General features: G+C 35.7%; 1 protein-coding gene across 1 annotated transcript in view; it reads left to right on the top strand.

Annotated features, from left to right (window-relative positions):
- ALG8 (ALG8 alpha-1,3-glucosyltransferase) overlaps nt 1-17,716 on the top strand; it is a 40,255-nt gene extending 22,539 nt beyond the window's left edge. The window contains exons 8-13 of the mRNA XM_003764690.4: nt 484-604; nt 3,655-3,794; nt 8,740-8,879; nt 13,294-13,391; nt 15,264-15,336; nt 16,289-17,716. Coding sequence (XP_003764738.1) covers nt 484-604; nt 3,655-3,794; nt 8,740-8,879; nt 13,294-13,391; nt 15,264-15,336; nt 16,289-16,517 — 801 coding nt within the window. The 3' untranslated portion in view covers nt 16,518-17,716. The remainder of the gene's footprint in view (nt 1-483; nt 605-3,654; nt 3,795-8,739; nt 8,880-13,293; nt 13,392-15,263; nt 15,337-16,288) is intronic.
- Nucleotides 17,717-17,971: the final 255 nt, after the last annotated feature.

Below are 17,971 nucleotides of genomic sequence, written 5' to 3'. Positions count from 1 at the left end.
GACCCTGAAGTTCAGGGTAGAGGAATGACCCTTTACTTTTTCATAGCACTCACTCTTTAGAAAATTCCCATTCAAATTGCAGTGTCAGAAGAACACTGTCTCCTTCTGACTCCATCTCAGTGGCACTAGAAGGAGACTCCCTCTCAGCAGCCCAGTGACTATCATTCTAGGGTAAAGAGAAGGAGACTGAGGCAGCAGCTCCCATAGTCACGTGGTGCAGAAGTCATGACATGAGCTGGCTCTCCCAGCTCCCTGTCCAGCTCTCTTCCCTTTACTTCCTGATTCTCTTCAATCCAAGGAATAGGCAAGGCAAGTACTGTTGTCAGCATTCAAAAGAAGAGGAAACTGAGGCAAAAGGAGGTTAAGGTATATGCCTAAAGTATAGCCAAGATTTCCTAACTTCATGACTTTTTGCTTCATCATCCTGTCAGCAGTCTCCATGTTGCTTCCCCATTTTAATGAATTTCTTATTCCTTTTCACAGAACCAGCTGCCTCAGATAGTTTCGAGGCTTTTCCCTTTCAAGAGGGGTCTCTGCCATGCCTACTGGGCTCCAAACTTCTGGGCTTTGTACAATGCTTTGGACAAGATGCTCTCCATTATTGGTATGGTTCGCTTAACAGTCTTGCTACTTAGTACTTGTGCCTGTGCTGTGGGAGAAATGCTGTGGTTTGGGAGAGGGTGCCAGCCATTTATTTCCTGGCATCATACAGGAGCATGAACCAAATTACAGATGTCCAGACAGAGCTATTAGATTATCAGAGGAAATGACTCCTAGAATTGAGAACTGAAAAGGGTGTGCTGTAAGCAACATACTGAGAAATATCCCTGCTAAAACTTGATAGAAGTGAGGTTATTGATTTTCTACTTGGGAGATAAAAGCAATTTTTAACATTCTTTTAAAAACCAATATTTGGTTGAAAAAACAGATATTCAGAATAAGTGTGCTCTGGTTCTAAGCCTTAATAAATTGTGCTTCTATGTAATTTTCTTAAACATGTAGAGAATTTAAACTATCCTAAAGCATGAAACAAGAAGAATCAGGAAAGTTGAGTGATATGCTTCAATTTGGATTTCTTAGGTAAAATTATACTTGATAAGGATGCGTTGACTAGATATCTTCTAGCAATTGCATACATAGTATTCAGCCTTTACATAACATAACAATTTATAAATAAGTTTTTTTTTTAAATTTATTACCGCAGAAAATTTCTGCTAGCCAGCACAATGAATAAGGACAGCAATGAACTATTGAGTCAAGAAGTATTAATCGTTTTTAAAATAAAATTTAAAAAAACTCAGATGAGAGAGATAATACCAGTTTGTCCAAATGATCTGCATTGATTCAGGCAGCTAGGTTGTGCATGGCATAGAGCACTAGGCCTTAAGTCAAATAGACATGAGTTCAAATCCAGTCTCAGACACTTTCTGGCTACTTGACCCCAAGCAAGTCCCTTGACCTGTCTGCCTCAGTTTCTTCAACTGTAAATTGGGTATGGTAATAGCATATGTCTCCAAGGGTTGTTGTGATGTATGAAATGGGGTAATATTTGTAAAGCACTAAGCACACTGTATGACTAGTAGGAAATACTTAATAAATGCTTATTTCCTCCTTTCTTTTATTCACATATTCATGTGTACTCATTGATGTGGCTGTCCCTGTTCCTGATGAAGCAAAGGCAGCTCTGTCTTCAATAAATTTTGGTGGAATACCTTAGAACACCTGCACAGTGACAGTTCCTAATAATCACAAAATCTGAGTTTGAGGTGACCCAAGAGGTCAGTCACCTAGTCCAATTCATGCAGAATAAGAATCCCCTTTCTGCCATATCCAACAAATGATCTTACAGCTTTTGCTTGTACACCTCCTGTGTGAAAGGAACCTACTGCTTCCCAAGTCTGTTACACTTTTGAATAGCTGTCTTGGAAGGGAAAGAGAGAGATAGGGAGGGAAGAAGGAAGGAGGAAAGAAGCGAAGGGAGAAAGGAAAGAGAAAATGAGGGGAAAAGAGAGGAAGGAAGGAAGGGAAAGAGAAAGGAAATAAAGGAAAAAGAGAAGGAAGAAACTGTTTATTAAGTCTTTACTGTATGCATAGCACTACAATCTGCTGTCAAGGAACTCGTATTCTAGATGGAAGCAACACATGTAGGAGCCAGATGGAGAGATTCCATTGGTCTTGCAATGTATTGGTAAAGCAAGTGATTATGAATTTTTAATATTATTTCTACTGATAAAAAGCCACATCCATTTCTGGTGTTGAGCTATTTGTGTTGCTACATCTTGGGAATCCTTGTAACTTTCTACCTGGTAACTCCTTCTAAGTTATCTGAATTCTGAGTTGACATTGATTTGTTGACAACTACATTGGGATCTAGTCATTCAACATGATTTTAGTTTATTTAACTACTATTAGTTAGTCCATACATTCTTCTTTGTTCTAGAGGAAAACATGAGAGATTATATCAAATGTTTTACCAAATTGCATGTACAACATTCCCCTGTTCTGTGTCTAGTTACTTAGTCACAAAAGGAAATGAGGTTAGTCTATCATGATCATTGCTGGCTGGCTTACAATTCCAGTGATCAAAGAAAAGTCCTAAGGTAAACCCTGAGCTTTGATGGAGATTCTTATTATTCAGTCAAGCATGATCTTGGATAACATTGTCTTCTGCCAAATTCAGTAACTCCTCCACAGCCACGCATTAAAAAGCTCCCCTTTGTGTGTTTAATCATTCCTCCATACTGATTCCCACACTCCCCTGTAGATTAGATGCATTGGATTTATCCTCAGGATCTAGTTTTCATACATTAGTGTTCAACATAACATCTTAAATGTTATGAGACTTAGTCATAATTACTGTTAGGATCTTCACTTGTAGGAATCCTGATTTTTCAAACCTATTTTATTCTGCATCTTCAAGAACTTTGTGAGATGTTGCTATAAAGAAGGTTAGAGAACCTTCAGGTTCAGGTTTCAATTCAGGGAAAGAGTGGAGTGTTGAGGACACTGAGACCAGGGGAAAGATTGAACTGGGGTTCAAGTCCTAACTTTCTGATGCTGGTGCTAGTCATTTATCTTTGGATTTTAGTTTCCTCTTTTATAAAACATAGGTACTATGCTACAAACCTCACAGAGCTATGGCACTTTGTGAATTGTCAAGTATTGTGGAAATTATGCTACTATTCTCTTATTAGTAGTCTAAGTTTTTCTTACTTATTTTTGCTTTTCATTTCTATAGGCAGGAGAGTCAAACAGGTTTATAAACTGTCCAAGATTCTCCTGCCTTTCCCCTTATGTTGTTAGTTTGCCTGGAATGAGGCAGAAAGAAGTTCTGATTTCCTAAGCTTTGGTTTTAGGAATGGGTGTTGGAAAAGTTTGGGACAAGTAGTGGCTTGTGTAGATTGCCATTCATTCATCCAGTTTCCTAGAGACTACCATGGATTCCTGGGCAGCCTGTGTTTTACATTACTCTATTCCATTTGTGTTCACCATAGTGATGGTACAGTTAACTAGGCAATATAGTTTCAGATTCAGTTATCTGTGAAATCTTAACTCTAGCATCATTAAGAAATAAAATTGTTTCTTCAGGGAACTGATAGTTTTCTTTGATACTGTGATGTCTCTTTTCAGCAAAATGCCTTATATCCTTCACAGGTTTGAAGTTTAATCTTCTTGATCCCAAGAAGATTCCCAAGGCCTCAATGACAAGTGGTTTGGTTCAACAATTCCAACACACAGTCCTGCCCTCTGTGACTCCATTAGCAACTCTCCTTTGCACTGTGATAGCCATGTTGGTAAGCATTTAACAGATAATAATAATAATAATAATTTCTTGAGTTTTCTTTTTCTTTTATTTATTTGATTAAACTTCAACTTTAAAACACTTATTTGTTTTTGCTTTTGAAACTAGATATTTGTATGGATCTGTCTTGCTTTCTATCTGAGGCAGATACCCTAGCAATTGTTTGTAGAGGAAAATAACTCTTAAGGATAACATACTTTTGCTACATTTCATTTGTAATATATGCAAAAAAGGTTTTCAGTGGAAGTAACATATAGTATCTGGCAGTTATTAGTAGTATTTCATAAATATATATTAATTGATAGCAGAAAAATTCTATCCCAGTGTCACAGTGTGAAAGAAAGGTGATCCTGAGATATTGAAGTCAATGGCTATGGAGTACAAGCTATTATATGATCTACCAAGCTAGAGTGGTTTGGGTGTAAACCAATTTATCTGTGTACAGAGAAGTTCATCTCCTGTATGATCAGCCACCAGATGATGAATTCTTTTGGCCATGACATCCACGAAACACAGACAAAAGAATTAAAATAGTCTTCAATCCTATGGAGTTCCTTCCATCTCTACAATAATAATAGCAGCAGGGGACAGAGGATTCTTAAAATTAGTTTTTAAACTATCTTTAAACACTAACAATTACTGATAGTCAAATTTTGAATTATTTGTCAAAGGACCAATTTTTTGACATTACAGACAGAACTGAATGATCAGTATTGTCATTCTCATGCTAAATGAAACAGAAGATTAAAAGGAGATCTCCTCAGAGAGACAAATAAAATATTTGAAAGAATTACTTTTGTTTTATACTTACATGCAGCACAGAACATAATTTCATAGGCTACTCAGTCATTTAGACTCTCAGTGCTCAAGGTGAACATAATCAACAGACCACCATGAAGGTAGTTAAACCTTATGTGCCAAAATCTAACATAGGAAAAGAAGCAGTAGAGGAATTCACAAAGAATTCAGTAAAATACTTCAAACCATCAAAGATGGACATAGTGGAAGATAGCGAAAAATGTTTAAAAGTATATTTCAGGATTGAGAGACCACAGAGTCCAAAGTTTTATAGATTATACAAAAACCTCATACTTATATATCTTGAATACTTTTCTTTTTCAGAAGAAAGTCAGAAGATTGGACAGATCAAACTACACACAAAAAATTGAAATTAACTATCTTAACAGAAAAAAACAGCAGTCATTTCTAAAGAACTTTTTACATTTAATACTGTTGACTTTCATCTTATTAGATTTAGCCTAATTTCTAGTCTTTCATGATCTTTTTGAATTCTGTCATCCAGTTAGTTAACTATTTCTCCTAGATTTACGTCAGCAAAAAATTTGATGAACTTGTCATTTATGCCTTTATCTATGCCTTTGATTATGTTAAATAGCACAGGTCCCTGAGCACTCTATTAGAGATTTTCTGCCAAATTAACATTGAGCCATTAACAGCAGTAACTAGCCACTGTCATGATTTCTAATGAAAATTTAATTGAATATAAAGCAATTGCTATGGGCAGACCAAAAAATGCCAGAAGCTTCTTTTGCTGGAAACACCTAATATCTTTGCCAGGCAGGAGATGGCAGCCAGATTCAATTATTGTTTAGAGCAGAGATGGGAAATATCAGACCTGTAAACCATATAAAACCCAAGGAATCCTTTGTCACGCCAATTGCAGTCAATAATAAGCTGAAATCTAGGTACCACCACCTCCTACTTCTTGAGTTCTTTAAATTGATAATGTTGTACAATCTGCAAATTATGTTATAAATATTGAAATGGTCCTTGGCAAAAAAAAATGATTCTCCACCCCTGATTTAGAACCGATTTCAAAACTTTATCAAAGTTTGTGGAAGTATTACCCCATGAAACAGTGCAAAGTGATGGAAAGGAAAAAAGAATCTTCAGAAAGCTTATTTTAGGACAAAAACAAGATCATCCCAAGAGCTTTTTAAGATGATGTTGGAAAGAAAACAATGGATGAAAAATCTAATAGGTCTATTATCATCATCTATGATAAACTTATTATCTTCATCAATGATAACAGGAACTCTCTATTTGATCTATAATCTCTATTACTGTTGGAAGTTTAAGTATGAGAAAGTGGAAATGATCATAAAAACAAGCTAGGAGGAGTAACAAGATAAGACCAGCTATGTACAAAGGCAGTCTGTAATGAATGTGACAAAATTTTGAAGTCATTGAGGGATCAGTTCTCAGAAAGAATGAGAAAACAATACCTACCAACCCATATTTCTACATTTTATCTCAACAAAATTTGAGAATGGAGCTATTGAAGTCAACCTTGATGAAAATATGAGGAAGGAATAATACGACTTTTTAAAAATCTTCCAGAACAGATTGTATCTTCACGATTACACAATTCAGTCAATCAACAAGTATTTATTAAACTCCTATGATATGCCAGACAGTTTAACAAGCCCTGGAAATCCAAGTACAAAGATTGAAACAAGCCCTACTCTGAAGGAGCTCTCATTCTGATGAGGGATACAACAAGGGCATATAGACAGATATAGATAGCCATCAAAAATATAGAGTGAATATATACAAAGTTAAATATAAGATAGTTTGGGAGGGATGACACTAGCAGTTAGGGTGATGAGGGAAAGAAGGATCTTCTGAGACAAAAGTGAAGAGAAAGTATGTGCCACCCATAGAGACAGTAAGTATGAAGGGGTGGGGGGAAGAACATGGGGATCAACAACAGAGAAAAAGCCAGTCTTTATTGGGGGGAGTGGGAGGAAGAAAAACATCCAGTAGCAATAAAAAGATAGAGTTCGATTTTAAGAAGTAAACAAAGGAGTTTCTATTTGATCCTAGAAGTAATAGGAAGCCTGAAATTGATTGTGTAGAGGAATCATATGGTTATATCTGAATCACTTTGGCAATGGTGTATTGAACGGACTAAAAAATTGGTAAAGAATTAGGAGACCAGTTTGGAAGCTGTTGTAATAATGTAGACCAGAGGTGATACGGGCTGCAATGCGTTACTGCTCACAGAACATTAAAAGATCTAGAGGAAGATCTCCCACATATTGGATGAGCCCCTGTGAGAAATCTGTGAGAAAATGCAGATAAAAGTTTCTTGGTATAAAAAGATATAGAATACTTGTGAACTACATTGTTAGAAGAAAATCATAGTTTAAGATAGGAAAAACTGATCAGAATCTGCCCAATAGTTAAGCATGTCTTTATTGTTGTTTTGATTTGTTTTCTTTTTGTTTTTGTTTTTATTTTTGATTTCCAAATTCTTTCCCTCCTCCCCAAAATGGTAAGCAGTCCGATATGGTTATACATGTGCAGTCATATAAAAAAATTTCCTTAATCATTTTGTTAAATATAGCTTTAATTGTGATATAATAAAATACTTTTGTACGATAACTTGGGAATGAGAAATATTAACAAGATGTAATATATGAGAAAAAACTTTAGATTTGGAATCAGGATCTGAATTCAAATCCCACTTCTGCTACTTACTAGCTTCCAGCAAATCACTTAATCTTTATTGCCTGTTTTCTCTGTAAAATGAGGATAATTATACTTTCACCATCTATTGCACTAGTTAGTGGAAGTAAGATTTCTGTAAAATATAAAGGGTTATATAAATGCATTCTTTTATTATTTTGAAAAAAATGAAAGGAAGTTTGTGGTATTGATACATTTGTTTATGTAAGTTCCTAATAATTTTTGAATTACCTTGTACTGTGTATTGGGGCAGGGGAGAGGGGGTCAGAGAAAGAGATAAATAAGATAATGTCTGACCTCAAAAAGCTTAAGACTTAATAGAGGAATAATTGTACAGATAATTGTAATACAAGTGGAATATACTAAATACTTAAAGAATAATACAAAAACAAATAAGAGAGATAGTTCTCTAGTCATAGTGACTGAAAATATTTCTTTTCTAACCCACAAAGCTAGAAAGTCAATTATATAGAATCAAAGTATCTTAGGAAAGGAGGTAAGAAACAGTAAATGGAGCACTAGCCTGGGAGTCTGAAAGACTTGAGTTAAAATCCAGACTCACACACTGGGTCAGTGCCCGACCCTGGGCAAGTTACTTAAATCCCTGCTTGCCTCAGTTTCTTCATCTGTAAAATGAGCTGAAATAGAAAATGGCAAATCACTCCAGTATTGCTGTCAAGAAAAACCCAAATGGGGTCGCAAAGAGTCAGATATAACTGAAAAACAACTAAACAAAAAGTATTTTGAAGCTAGAAAAATCCTTTGAGATGATATAGTCCAACTCCCTAATTTTACAGATGAGAACATTTAAGCCCAGAGAGGTTGTGACTTGCCCGCATCATATAATTGGTGAATAATAGGGCTGAGATTTGAATCTAGATTTACTGACTCCCGATCTAGTATTCCTAAGTGATAATTCCTCACTAATTTTTACCCAAATAATTTTAGGGTTTCTTTCCTGCCTCTAACACTTTCTAATTGTGACCAAGGACAAGTCACTTTTCTGAATCTCAGTTCCTTCATTTAGAAAATGGAGAATCATAAGCGGACATTATCTACCTTAAAGTGTTTTTGTAAGGAAAGTGCTTAATGTATTCCTATGTTATTATTCCTTTAAGCTTCCCAGGAACTTTTGGGCTCTGGTGAGATTTAATAAGTAAATTACAGTTGGAGATGGGCATTACAAGACTTATACTAGATTCCTCAGATATTAATGAGAGTAGATTACTTGACTTTTGACAAGAAATATTTTGCATTGTGGGGTTTTTTTTGGTAACAATTTGTTAAAACTATTCCATTCTTCTGCAGGGAGGGGGAGAGATTGACAGTTGTCTGAATTATATAGTATCTTATTGATTATGCAAACATTTAACCAGCCTGAAAAATGTTACTTAAAAGTTTATTGAAAATGATACTGAAGTCTCATTTTTGCCTATTGTTTCTAGCCCTCTATTTTCTGTCTTTGGTTTAAACCCCAAGGGCCCAGAGGCTTTCTTCGGTGTCTAATTGTTTGTGCATTAAGTTCCTTCATGTTTGGGTGGCATGTTCATGAAAAAGCAATACTCCTAGCAATTCTCCCAATGAGGTAAGCACACTTCACATCTATGCCCACTCTTTGTTCATATTTTTATTGCTAAAATTCATAATGAAACTATTATCCTTGGTTTGATTTTCCCATTCCAAATATATGTGTTAGAAAGTACAAAGGTAGACTTCCTCCAATAGTCCACAGTTTAGTCAATATTTCATTCAGCAAGTATTTATTGAGTCTTTACTCCATCCTAGAAATTTGGGGGGAAATATGGAGATGAAGTAGACATTATCCTTTCCCTTATATACCTAACAGCCTAATACAATGGATAAGATAAGAATACAACTGTAAATTATAAGAGAAGTTCGCACAGTGCTGCAAGGAATCAAAAAATACTCAGAGTCTCTGAGTTGAAGAAATATTCAGAAGGCATATTATTTGATACTTTCCTGAACAGGATCTCCTCAAGAGCATTTCTACCTAGTAATTTAGGCAGCAATTGGTTGAAGGCCTTCAGTGACAGATCTCCCCACTACTTCCTATTGACAACTCATTATGCTTTTTGACAACTATTATTGCTTTTTTAAGCTAAACATTGCTAGTTTCTTTGGTAGTCACTCAAATGAAATAATTTCTTGTCTTTTATCACTCTAATTACCTTCTTTAAGGCAGATTCCCATTTTCCTATCATTCCTAACAGGTAATCACCAGAACTAAAATCATTATTTCAGATATAGCTTAACCAAGGCAGAGTATGGTGGAATTATCAGCTCCTTTTTTTGAACAATATGGTTGTCTTTATAAATTCTAAGATCACATTGATGTTTTTGACTGCTAGGTCCCACTGTTGACACGTATAAAACTAACAGTAAGGAGGGCAAAACTATCAGATCTTTTTTGCATGAATTATTGTCTTGCTATACTTACACCAATTAATTTTTTGTGGGGGAAGTAGGGGTGAGGTGGAGGCAGGAAGACCAAGTTATAGATTGATCTACCAGTATAGGAACCCTGACAAAAAATAAAATTCATTATCTGGTATGAAATGTTCTAGAATTCAAGCCAATTCTTCATCTGTTTCCCATTCCACTATTAATAAGCTCTAGAATTTTACACTTCTCTTCTACATGTTTTTGAAAATCAGGATATTTCTCATTTTTAAATCCTGTAGTATCTCTCTTATTCTCCATGATTTTGTAGAGGTCACTGGTGGAATGCCAGAAATTATGTTTACCAGTTTTTGATACCTTAAAATGTATTTCATTCACTTCCGGTGAATTGAGCTTATTGAGGGAAATTTATCTTAGTTTCTTCTTCTGTTAAGTCTCAGCAGAATCCTCACTTTCTACAAGAAACCTTTCTTGATTGTCCTTAATTTTAGTGTCTTCCCTCTGAAATTATCTCCAACTTGTCTTGTCTAGATCTTTTATGTACATGGTTTCTTGTAGGTTGTCTACATTAAACTGTGAACTCTGTGGGAATGAGGACTGTCTTTTGCATTTGAGGCTATGGCTTTTATTTCTAGATATCTTCTTATATAGATATTAACTACTATAGATTACTGATCTTCCCTGTGGATATTCTTCCTACATTGTGCCTAGTACTTTGTGTTACCTCCATTAATAGAAATATATAGGCCATTTTCTACTTTCTCTTCCACTTCCAGTTTATATCTAATCCGCCTTCTGCTCCTTCTAATGAGAAGATTCAGTAATCCTCAATCTAGTTTTAGCTCTGCCATCAACTTTCGTTTTTTTTTTTAATAGTATTTTATTTTTCCAAATACATGCAAAGATAGTTTTCAATATGAACCTTTGCAAAACCTTGTGTTCCAAATTTTTCTCTCTCTCTCTCCTTCCCTCCCTCCTCTTCAAGACTGCAAGCAATCTGACATAAGTTAAATATGTGCAGTTCTTCTAAACATATTTCCGTATTTGTCATGCTGCTTGTGTATGACAAGAGAAAGAAAAAAAACAGCAACAAAAAAGCTGAAAACACTATGCTTTTATCCACATTCAGTCTCTAAAGTTCTGTCTCTGCATGCAGGTGGCACTTTCCATCACAAATCTACTGGAATTGTCTTGGATCATCTCATTTTTTAAAAGAGCCAAGTTTATCACAGTTGATCATCACATAATGTTGTTACTGTGTACAATATTCTTTTGGTTCTGTTTATTTCACTAATCATCAGTTCATGTAAGTCCACGCTTTTCTGAAATCAGGCTTCTCATCATTTCTTATAGAACAATAATATTTCATTACATTCATATGCCCTAACTTATTCAGCCAGAGAGTGGATTTCTAGTTCCTTGCCACTACAAAAAGGGCCACTCCAAACATTTTTTGTGCATGTGGGTCTTTTCCCCTCTTTTATGATCTTTTTGGGACGCAGACCCAATAGAGACACTGCTGGATCAAAGGGTATGCACAGTTTGATAACTTTTTGAGTATAGTTCCAAATTGCTCTCCAGAATGGCTAGATGTATTCACAGTTCCACCAACAATATACTAGTGTCCCAATTTTCCCACATCCCCTCCAACATTCATCATTAACTTTTCCTGTCATCTTAGCCAATCTGAGAGGTGTGAAGTAGTATCTCAGAGTTGTCTTAATTTGATTTTTCTAATCAATAGTGATTTAGAGCATTTTTTTCATATGACTAGAAATGACTTTTCTCATCTGAAAATTATCTGTTCATATCCTTTGGCCATTTATCAGCTGGTAAATGTCTACCATCCACTTTCCAAGATAAGTCACTTAACCTTTCACTAACTCTAAAATTCAGGAACTAAATAGATAATGGATATAAAAGTACTTTGAATACTATAAAATGTTATATTTCAGTGTGATGTTATTTTCTTTGAGTGCATGCGAATAAATAAGGTGTAATTAAGTACATCTTCAAAATATCTGAGGCTTATTAAGAAAAAAAAAAACATTGTCAATTTTATTATAGAAGCTTTGAACTCAGAGGTTCTGAATGTTAAAGAGAGTTTCTATAGTGATTCATACTTTAGAGATAAATGAAATCTATGAGAACCAAAAATTCACTTGAGTTATTGAGCTTAACATTCTGGAGAGGATTTGTTCTGTTTATTTCTTAGTTTGTCTTCCTTCTTTCCTTTACTTTTTCATACATTTCCTCTTTATTCCCTGGCATAAGCCCTTTGTTGCCTTCTTGCCTTGACTACTGCATCTTCCCACCTCTAAATTCTCCCCTGCAATTTTTCAGAGGAGGGGAAAGTCACATATATCTTGTACCTGCTAAGCTGGCTGAAAACAGAATATCTCAAAAGATTGAAGGGCTGTGTACTTTCGTGTACCTTTATTTCTGTTCCACTAGGGCTTAAATTAGCCAATGTGACTATAATTTCAAGTATCCCCTGGGGAGCAACAACATTGGGCTACTCGTGATCTAGAGGTGGGCTAGAAATTAGTTCAAATCCCCCTCTATCACTTACTGCCATCAGAATGTTGCTTACCTTTCAGGGGCTCATATTTCTCATCATTAAAATGAGGGGATTGGACTAGATCCAATCCCTCTAAGGTCCCTTACAGCTCTAGAGCTATGATCCTATGGTAAAGGGGGGAGGAGCAACTTTCTCTTTGTTTTATAGTATAGACAGTGATCATGAAATCAGTTGTCCTTCTGTTGATCTTTCATCTTGCCCATCCCCAATCCTGGGTAGCCCTACCCAGAAATGTCAACAACAGCAAGCATTCTCTGAATTCTTATAGCACTTTGTAACTCTCTCGTGAATCTATTACTCTCTGCCTTGTGTTATATTTGTATGGGTGGTTTATTTCCCTTGCTGGATGGTGAGTTCATCTTTGCGTCATCCTTGACTGTCCCCACCACTACCACATCCAACACCTGAGAGAAGGTCTTTACTCAGCAAGGGTTTATTAAGTACTCTGTACAAAGCCCCAGGCCTACGTGATTGGAGGTAATAGAGAATTCAATGAAATGGCATCTCTGCTGTCTGGTAGAGGGATTGGACATAGTCTGTAACAGACAATATTATATAAGTGCATTACAGAGTTTAAAAAAACAAAGGTGCTTATTGGCCAAGGAGATCAGGAGAAGCTTCATGGAAGAGGTGGAAAAAGTCAATAATCAGTAAATGTTGAATAAATGAAAAATTAGTCTACTGAATTTGTCATATTGAAAAAATGTTATCTGTCCACATGAACAAAAAATAATAATAACAGTTCACATTACTAGAGCACAACCACCACGTGAGGCAAGCATTATCATCTTCATTCTACAGATGAGGAAACTACAGATCTTAGAGTTTAAGTAAATTTCAGCTTAAGAGTTGGATCTTGTCGGTGCAGGGCCCAGAGTCAAGCCCAGGTGACCTGACTGGGGTGTAGAATATTCTTTATTCATATTCTTTAAAAAAGATTGGGGGGGGGGGGATTATTTAGAGTATAGTTAATCAACATGAGATTTTTTTATTCCAGCCTTTTGTCTGTGGGAAAGCCACAAGATGCTGGGATTTATCTGCTTCTGACCACAACCGGCCATTATTCCCTCTTCCCATTGCTCTTCACAGCCCCAGGTAAGTGGGCTTCCTGCTTCTGGTGGTTTGACCAACCTTCACTTTGTAGTAAGACTCATTTCTGGCTTAATGCTTTGTCTTCATTTAACATAAATGGTTGGTCCAGGGGCATTACAAGGAAGTCTGCCTGCTGCCTTCAGCAATGAATCATCCTATGGTGCTAGTGCACCCTTTAGTTCATCCTAACCTTTAAAACCTTGTACTCCCACAGAAATGGATAATCAAAGTGATAGTCATTGCCTCGCTTCTGCATTGTGAAATATACTTTATGAAAACCCTCTTTTTAGATTGCAGCTCTAGAGGTGGGTGGCATTTCAGGGACTGTTTCAGTACAACCTTCTGAGATGCAAAGAAGTTAAATAGATTTATCCCAAATCATACAAAATAATGTCAGAGACAGACTTTGATTGAGCTCATATCCTCTTGACTCAAGAGACAATGCTCTTTCTGCAATCTCATATTTTACATAAAACTACATTCTAGAGGATAATTAAACCAAAAGTTCCATTTCTTGGTGATGAAAATTTAAACTAAAAAAACTTGGAGAATAATGGAAAAATTGTGAGATTCTACCATGCTGAAACTCCTTTTGCAACCTCTTCTCTATGTGGGTGAAGAGAGGTAAAATCTCTATGTAGCATCCATTTTCTGATCAGACAGAATCTCCATTCTCTTCCATTCATCAAGCAGTCATGACTTAGTGACAGCTAAAGGAGCCAGCTACCATCCAGAGCAGTGTCCTAGGATATCAAAAAATCATGATGAATTTTACTTAGAATATAACTAAAATGATACTTATGATGATATGATGATGTGTATATACTGTACACACTTATAAAATTATGTTGGTAGGAATAGTGTTATTCAAGTTATAACTAATAATATATCTATCTATAAGGTATCTAGAATATATCTAGATATATATCTATATATATATATATCTGGCAACTATATAATGTAACTATGCAATATAATATAATTATAATATTTTTAATATTCCCATAATTGCACTGTCCTACTGATTATAGCAAATATCTAACCATTTAAACTAGCTTTTTCTCTACTCAGAATTCTTCATTAGGTTCTTGTTGTCTCCAGAATAAAATTCCCATTTCCTTAGCTTTAAAATGAGGGCAATCAGGTGGCACAGTGTGGGGAGTTCCAGGCCTGGAGTCAGGAAGATTTGAGTTCAAGTATGGCTTCAGATACTTCCTAGCTAGATGACTCTGGACAAGTCACAGAATCTCTGATTTCCTGACAAAATGGATTCCCTGGAGAAGGAAATGGCAAACCACTCTAGTATCTTAGCCAAGAAAACCCTAAATAGAGTCATAGAGAGTCAGACATAGTGAAATGACTGATCAGCAGTAAGAAAAGCATTTAGAGCTTCTACAATTTGGCAGCCCCTTGACTTTTCAGCTTTCTCTTATCACTCTGCCAGAGCCCTACAACCCAGCCAGAGAGATCAGTTCTAACCACCAAACATACCCTGTGTTTTCCCTATTTCTAACCTTAGCACAGAACCAATGCCTGCTTAGAATGCCTGCCTGTTCTTTAAAACCCAATTCAAATGCTTCCTCCTCTAGGAAGCTTGTCCTGATTGACTCTCTTCCTACAGTTACAACCAATTTTTCCCTTTAAACCTCACATAACACTTTGTTATCCTTCTAATGCACTTATAATAGTGTATTATATATTATACTTACATTTTTGTGTTTTATCTCTTTACTAGATTATTAATTCCTTAAGGATACAGATATTGCTTTTCTTATCTTTTCCTCTTTCCAAAAGTAGCAATATTTTATATATAGTAGGCATTTAATAAATGCATATTGATGAATGAATGTAATCTTCTTTTGTTTTGTTTTTTAGAATTCCCAATTAAAGTGTTACTCATGCTACTATTTACTGTTTATAGTTTTTCATCACTGAAAACTTTGTTCAGGTAATTGAAAAAAAATATTTAAATTATTTAAAGTTAATTTTATAAAATATGCTTTATTAAATGATTAAATTTATTCTTGCCCAAAATCAGTACATTATGAATTAGAGCTATTTTTAAGCAGAGTTTGGAGGGAAGTATTCTTTTAGTGAATCATAAACTCAGCTGTAATTCATATCTATCAAAATTCATATTTCTCTAAATAGGTAAGTGATTGTGAAATGGGTTGGTTAAGTCTGTTTTAGTATCTCTAATAGTCATTAGACTCCTCCATCTCCATAGCTCACAACCAACCCCTTACTAGTCTCTCAGCAGAATTATAATAAACTGGGCTTGGGTGATATGGGAATTAAAGTGAGAGTGCTGAGGAGTGTTTATGGCTTACCATTGATATTATTCTGTCGACCATTTTTCCATATGTGAAACCATAAGCAACTTGATGCTTTAGAGAATATTAGATTTGAAATGGGGAAAGCCAGGTTAGTGTCTTTGAACTAGTACTTATGTGGTACTAGGCAAGGGCCTTTACTGAGCCTCGGTTTCCTTCTCTGTAAAATGGGAAACATAATGCTTATTTTACCTACCTCATAGAGCTGTTATGAGGAAAGTGCTTTTTAAAACATTAATGTGTTATATAAATATATATTGTTATTTTCACATTCCCACAGAAAAGGAAAGTAATCTTAGAGATTTGATCTAACATTTTCATTTTATAGAAGAGGAAATCGAGGCTGAAAGAGAGGAAGTAATTGACTTAAATTGGTTTAGTGAGCCAAGGACAGAAGCAGACTACCATAGAAGCTTGGCTCCTACCCTAGTCATTTTTGCCTCACGCCACACAGTTTCTCTTATTTTATTCTTCCAGACAGTGGAGTTTGGAAATTTAAATTGGAAAAATATTCACTCAACTAAAGAAACAGCCCTAAACCAACTCTTTTTTTTTTTTTTCCTATAGAAAAGAAAAACTTCTTAATTGGATAGAAACCATCTACCTCATTGGCTTGGGGCCTCTGGAAATCTGCTGTGAACTTGTATTTCCTTTCACCCCCTGGAAACTAAAGTACCCCTTCGTTCCTTTGTTCCTGACTTCAGTATATTGTGCAGCAGGCATCACATATGCTTGGTTCAGACTGTCTATTTCAATGTTGCCTGGCCCTGCTGTCGGCAAGGCGAAGCTACAATGAATAAAGGGACTGCTTGGATGACTTCCAGGCAATTACCTCATGGAAAATTAACCAGCATTTGAAAAAGGTTGCTGGTGGCAGAAGCCATTCGTTTCAGTGGGTCCTGCTTTGAACATGTCTGCACCATTCTTCCAAACTACCCACTGATGTTTTTCATTCAGAGAGGCTCTATTTTCTTTCTTTCTTTTTTTTTTTTTAAATTTGAAAATACTGGTGTTGCCCACCACAGCAACCTGATTATCACCATGGTGAGAAGTCACTTGCCCTTCTAAAGCTACAAAACAGAAACCCTGCCTCCTTTAAAATTGTCTGTTGGAGAGATGCAGATTGCTCTGCTGAATATAAATCTTGCTCAAGATAAATAATAGGTTCAAATCCAAGCAGCTTAGTTATTTATAGCCCACAAAATAATTACTGTCAGGATAGAAAACATAATTACAACCACACACTGGGGACAGAGCTAAATAAAATACTACTTTATATTTCTATGTTAAAATTTTTGGTTCATTGACAGCTAGGTTTCCCATTGGGACATATATAAGCAGATGGTGGTCTGGTCACAGACCCCTCATTCTAGGAGTCCTTTTAAATGAAATAATAGCATGATACAAATGAAGGAGGGGTATGGTGGGAGGAGGAGGGCTTTCTTAAATAAACTGGTTAGCTAGGAAAAGAATGGCAAGAAATAAATCAGGCCAAGTTTGGCTTTCTGCTTGTGTAAAATCAAGAATACAATTTGCTATTGGGTCATGCTGCCAGCAGAGGGAGCACACTGTGGAAGCCGTTTTCTCAAATGTTTACATAGCAGCCCATCAAAGATGGTCATTGAATAATAGAATGGTAGAGTTAGAAGGGACTTGAGGACACAATGTTAGGGCTGAAAGGTATCTGTTTAAATTCTTCATTTTATAGAAGAGAGATCTGGAGGTCTGGAGAAATTAAATGGCTTATCCAATGTAACACAGCTCTCCATTAGCAAAGGGGGGGACTAAAAACAGTCTGATCAAATCAACTATGAAACAACTAAAGTTATGACATAGGATAATGGGGAAAGAATGTCACGTCATTATTTCCTTTAAATATTTGAAAGACCAGAATATGTAAGAGGGGTTCAGTGTGTTCTCCTTGTCCCTAAGGGTAAAGGTAGGAGTAGTGGTTAGAAAGTGTAAAGAGGCAGATTAAATAAATAAATAAAGTTATTCCAGAATGATTGCCTTGAGATTTTGTATGTCCCCACTATGAAACTTGGGAATGATTGTACATGTATAACCTATATCAAATTGTTTGTTATCTTGGGGAGGGAGAAGTAAGAAAGGGAGAGAGAAAAAATTTGGAACTCAAAATCTTACAAAAGTGAATGTTGAAACTTGGAAAACCATGTCAGGGAAGTAATATGTATTTCTTTCCTAGATGGTCTCTTCCTCAAATTCTGTGATATTGTCTTATCTTTTTTT

Source organism: Sarcophilus harrisii, chromosome 3 (assembly GCF_902635505.1).
Source record: "Sarcophilus harrisii chromosome 3, mSarHar1.11, whole genome shotgun sequence".
NCBI classification, from domain to species: Eukaryota; Metazoa; Chordata; class Mammalia; order Dasyuromorphia; family Dasyuridae; genus Sarcophilus; species Sarcophilus harrisii.
This window is presented reverse-complemented; position numbering and strand designations above follow the sequence as displayed.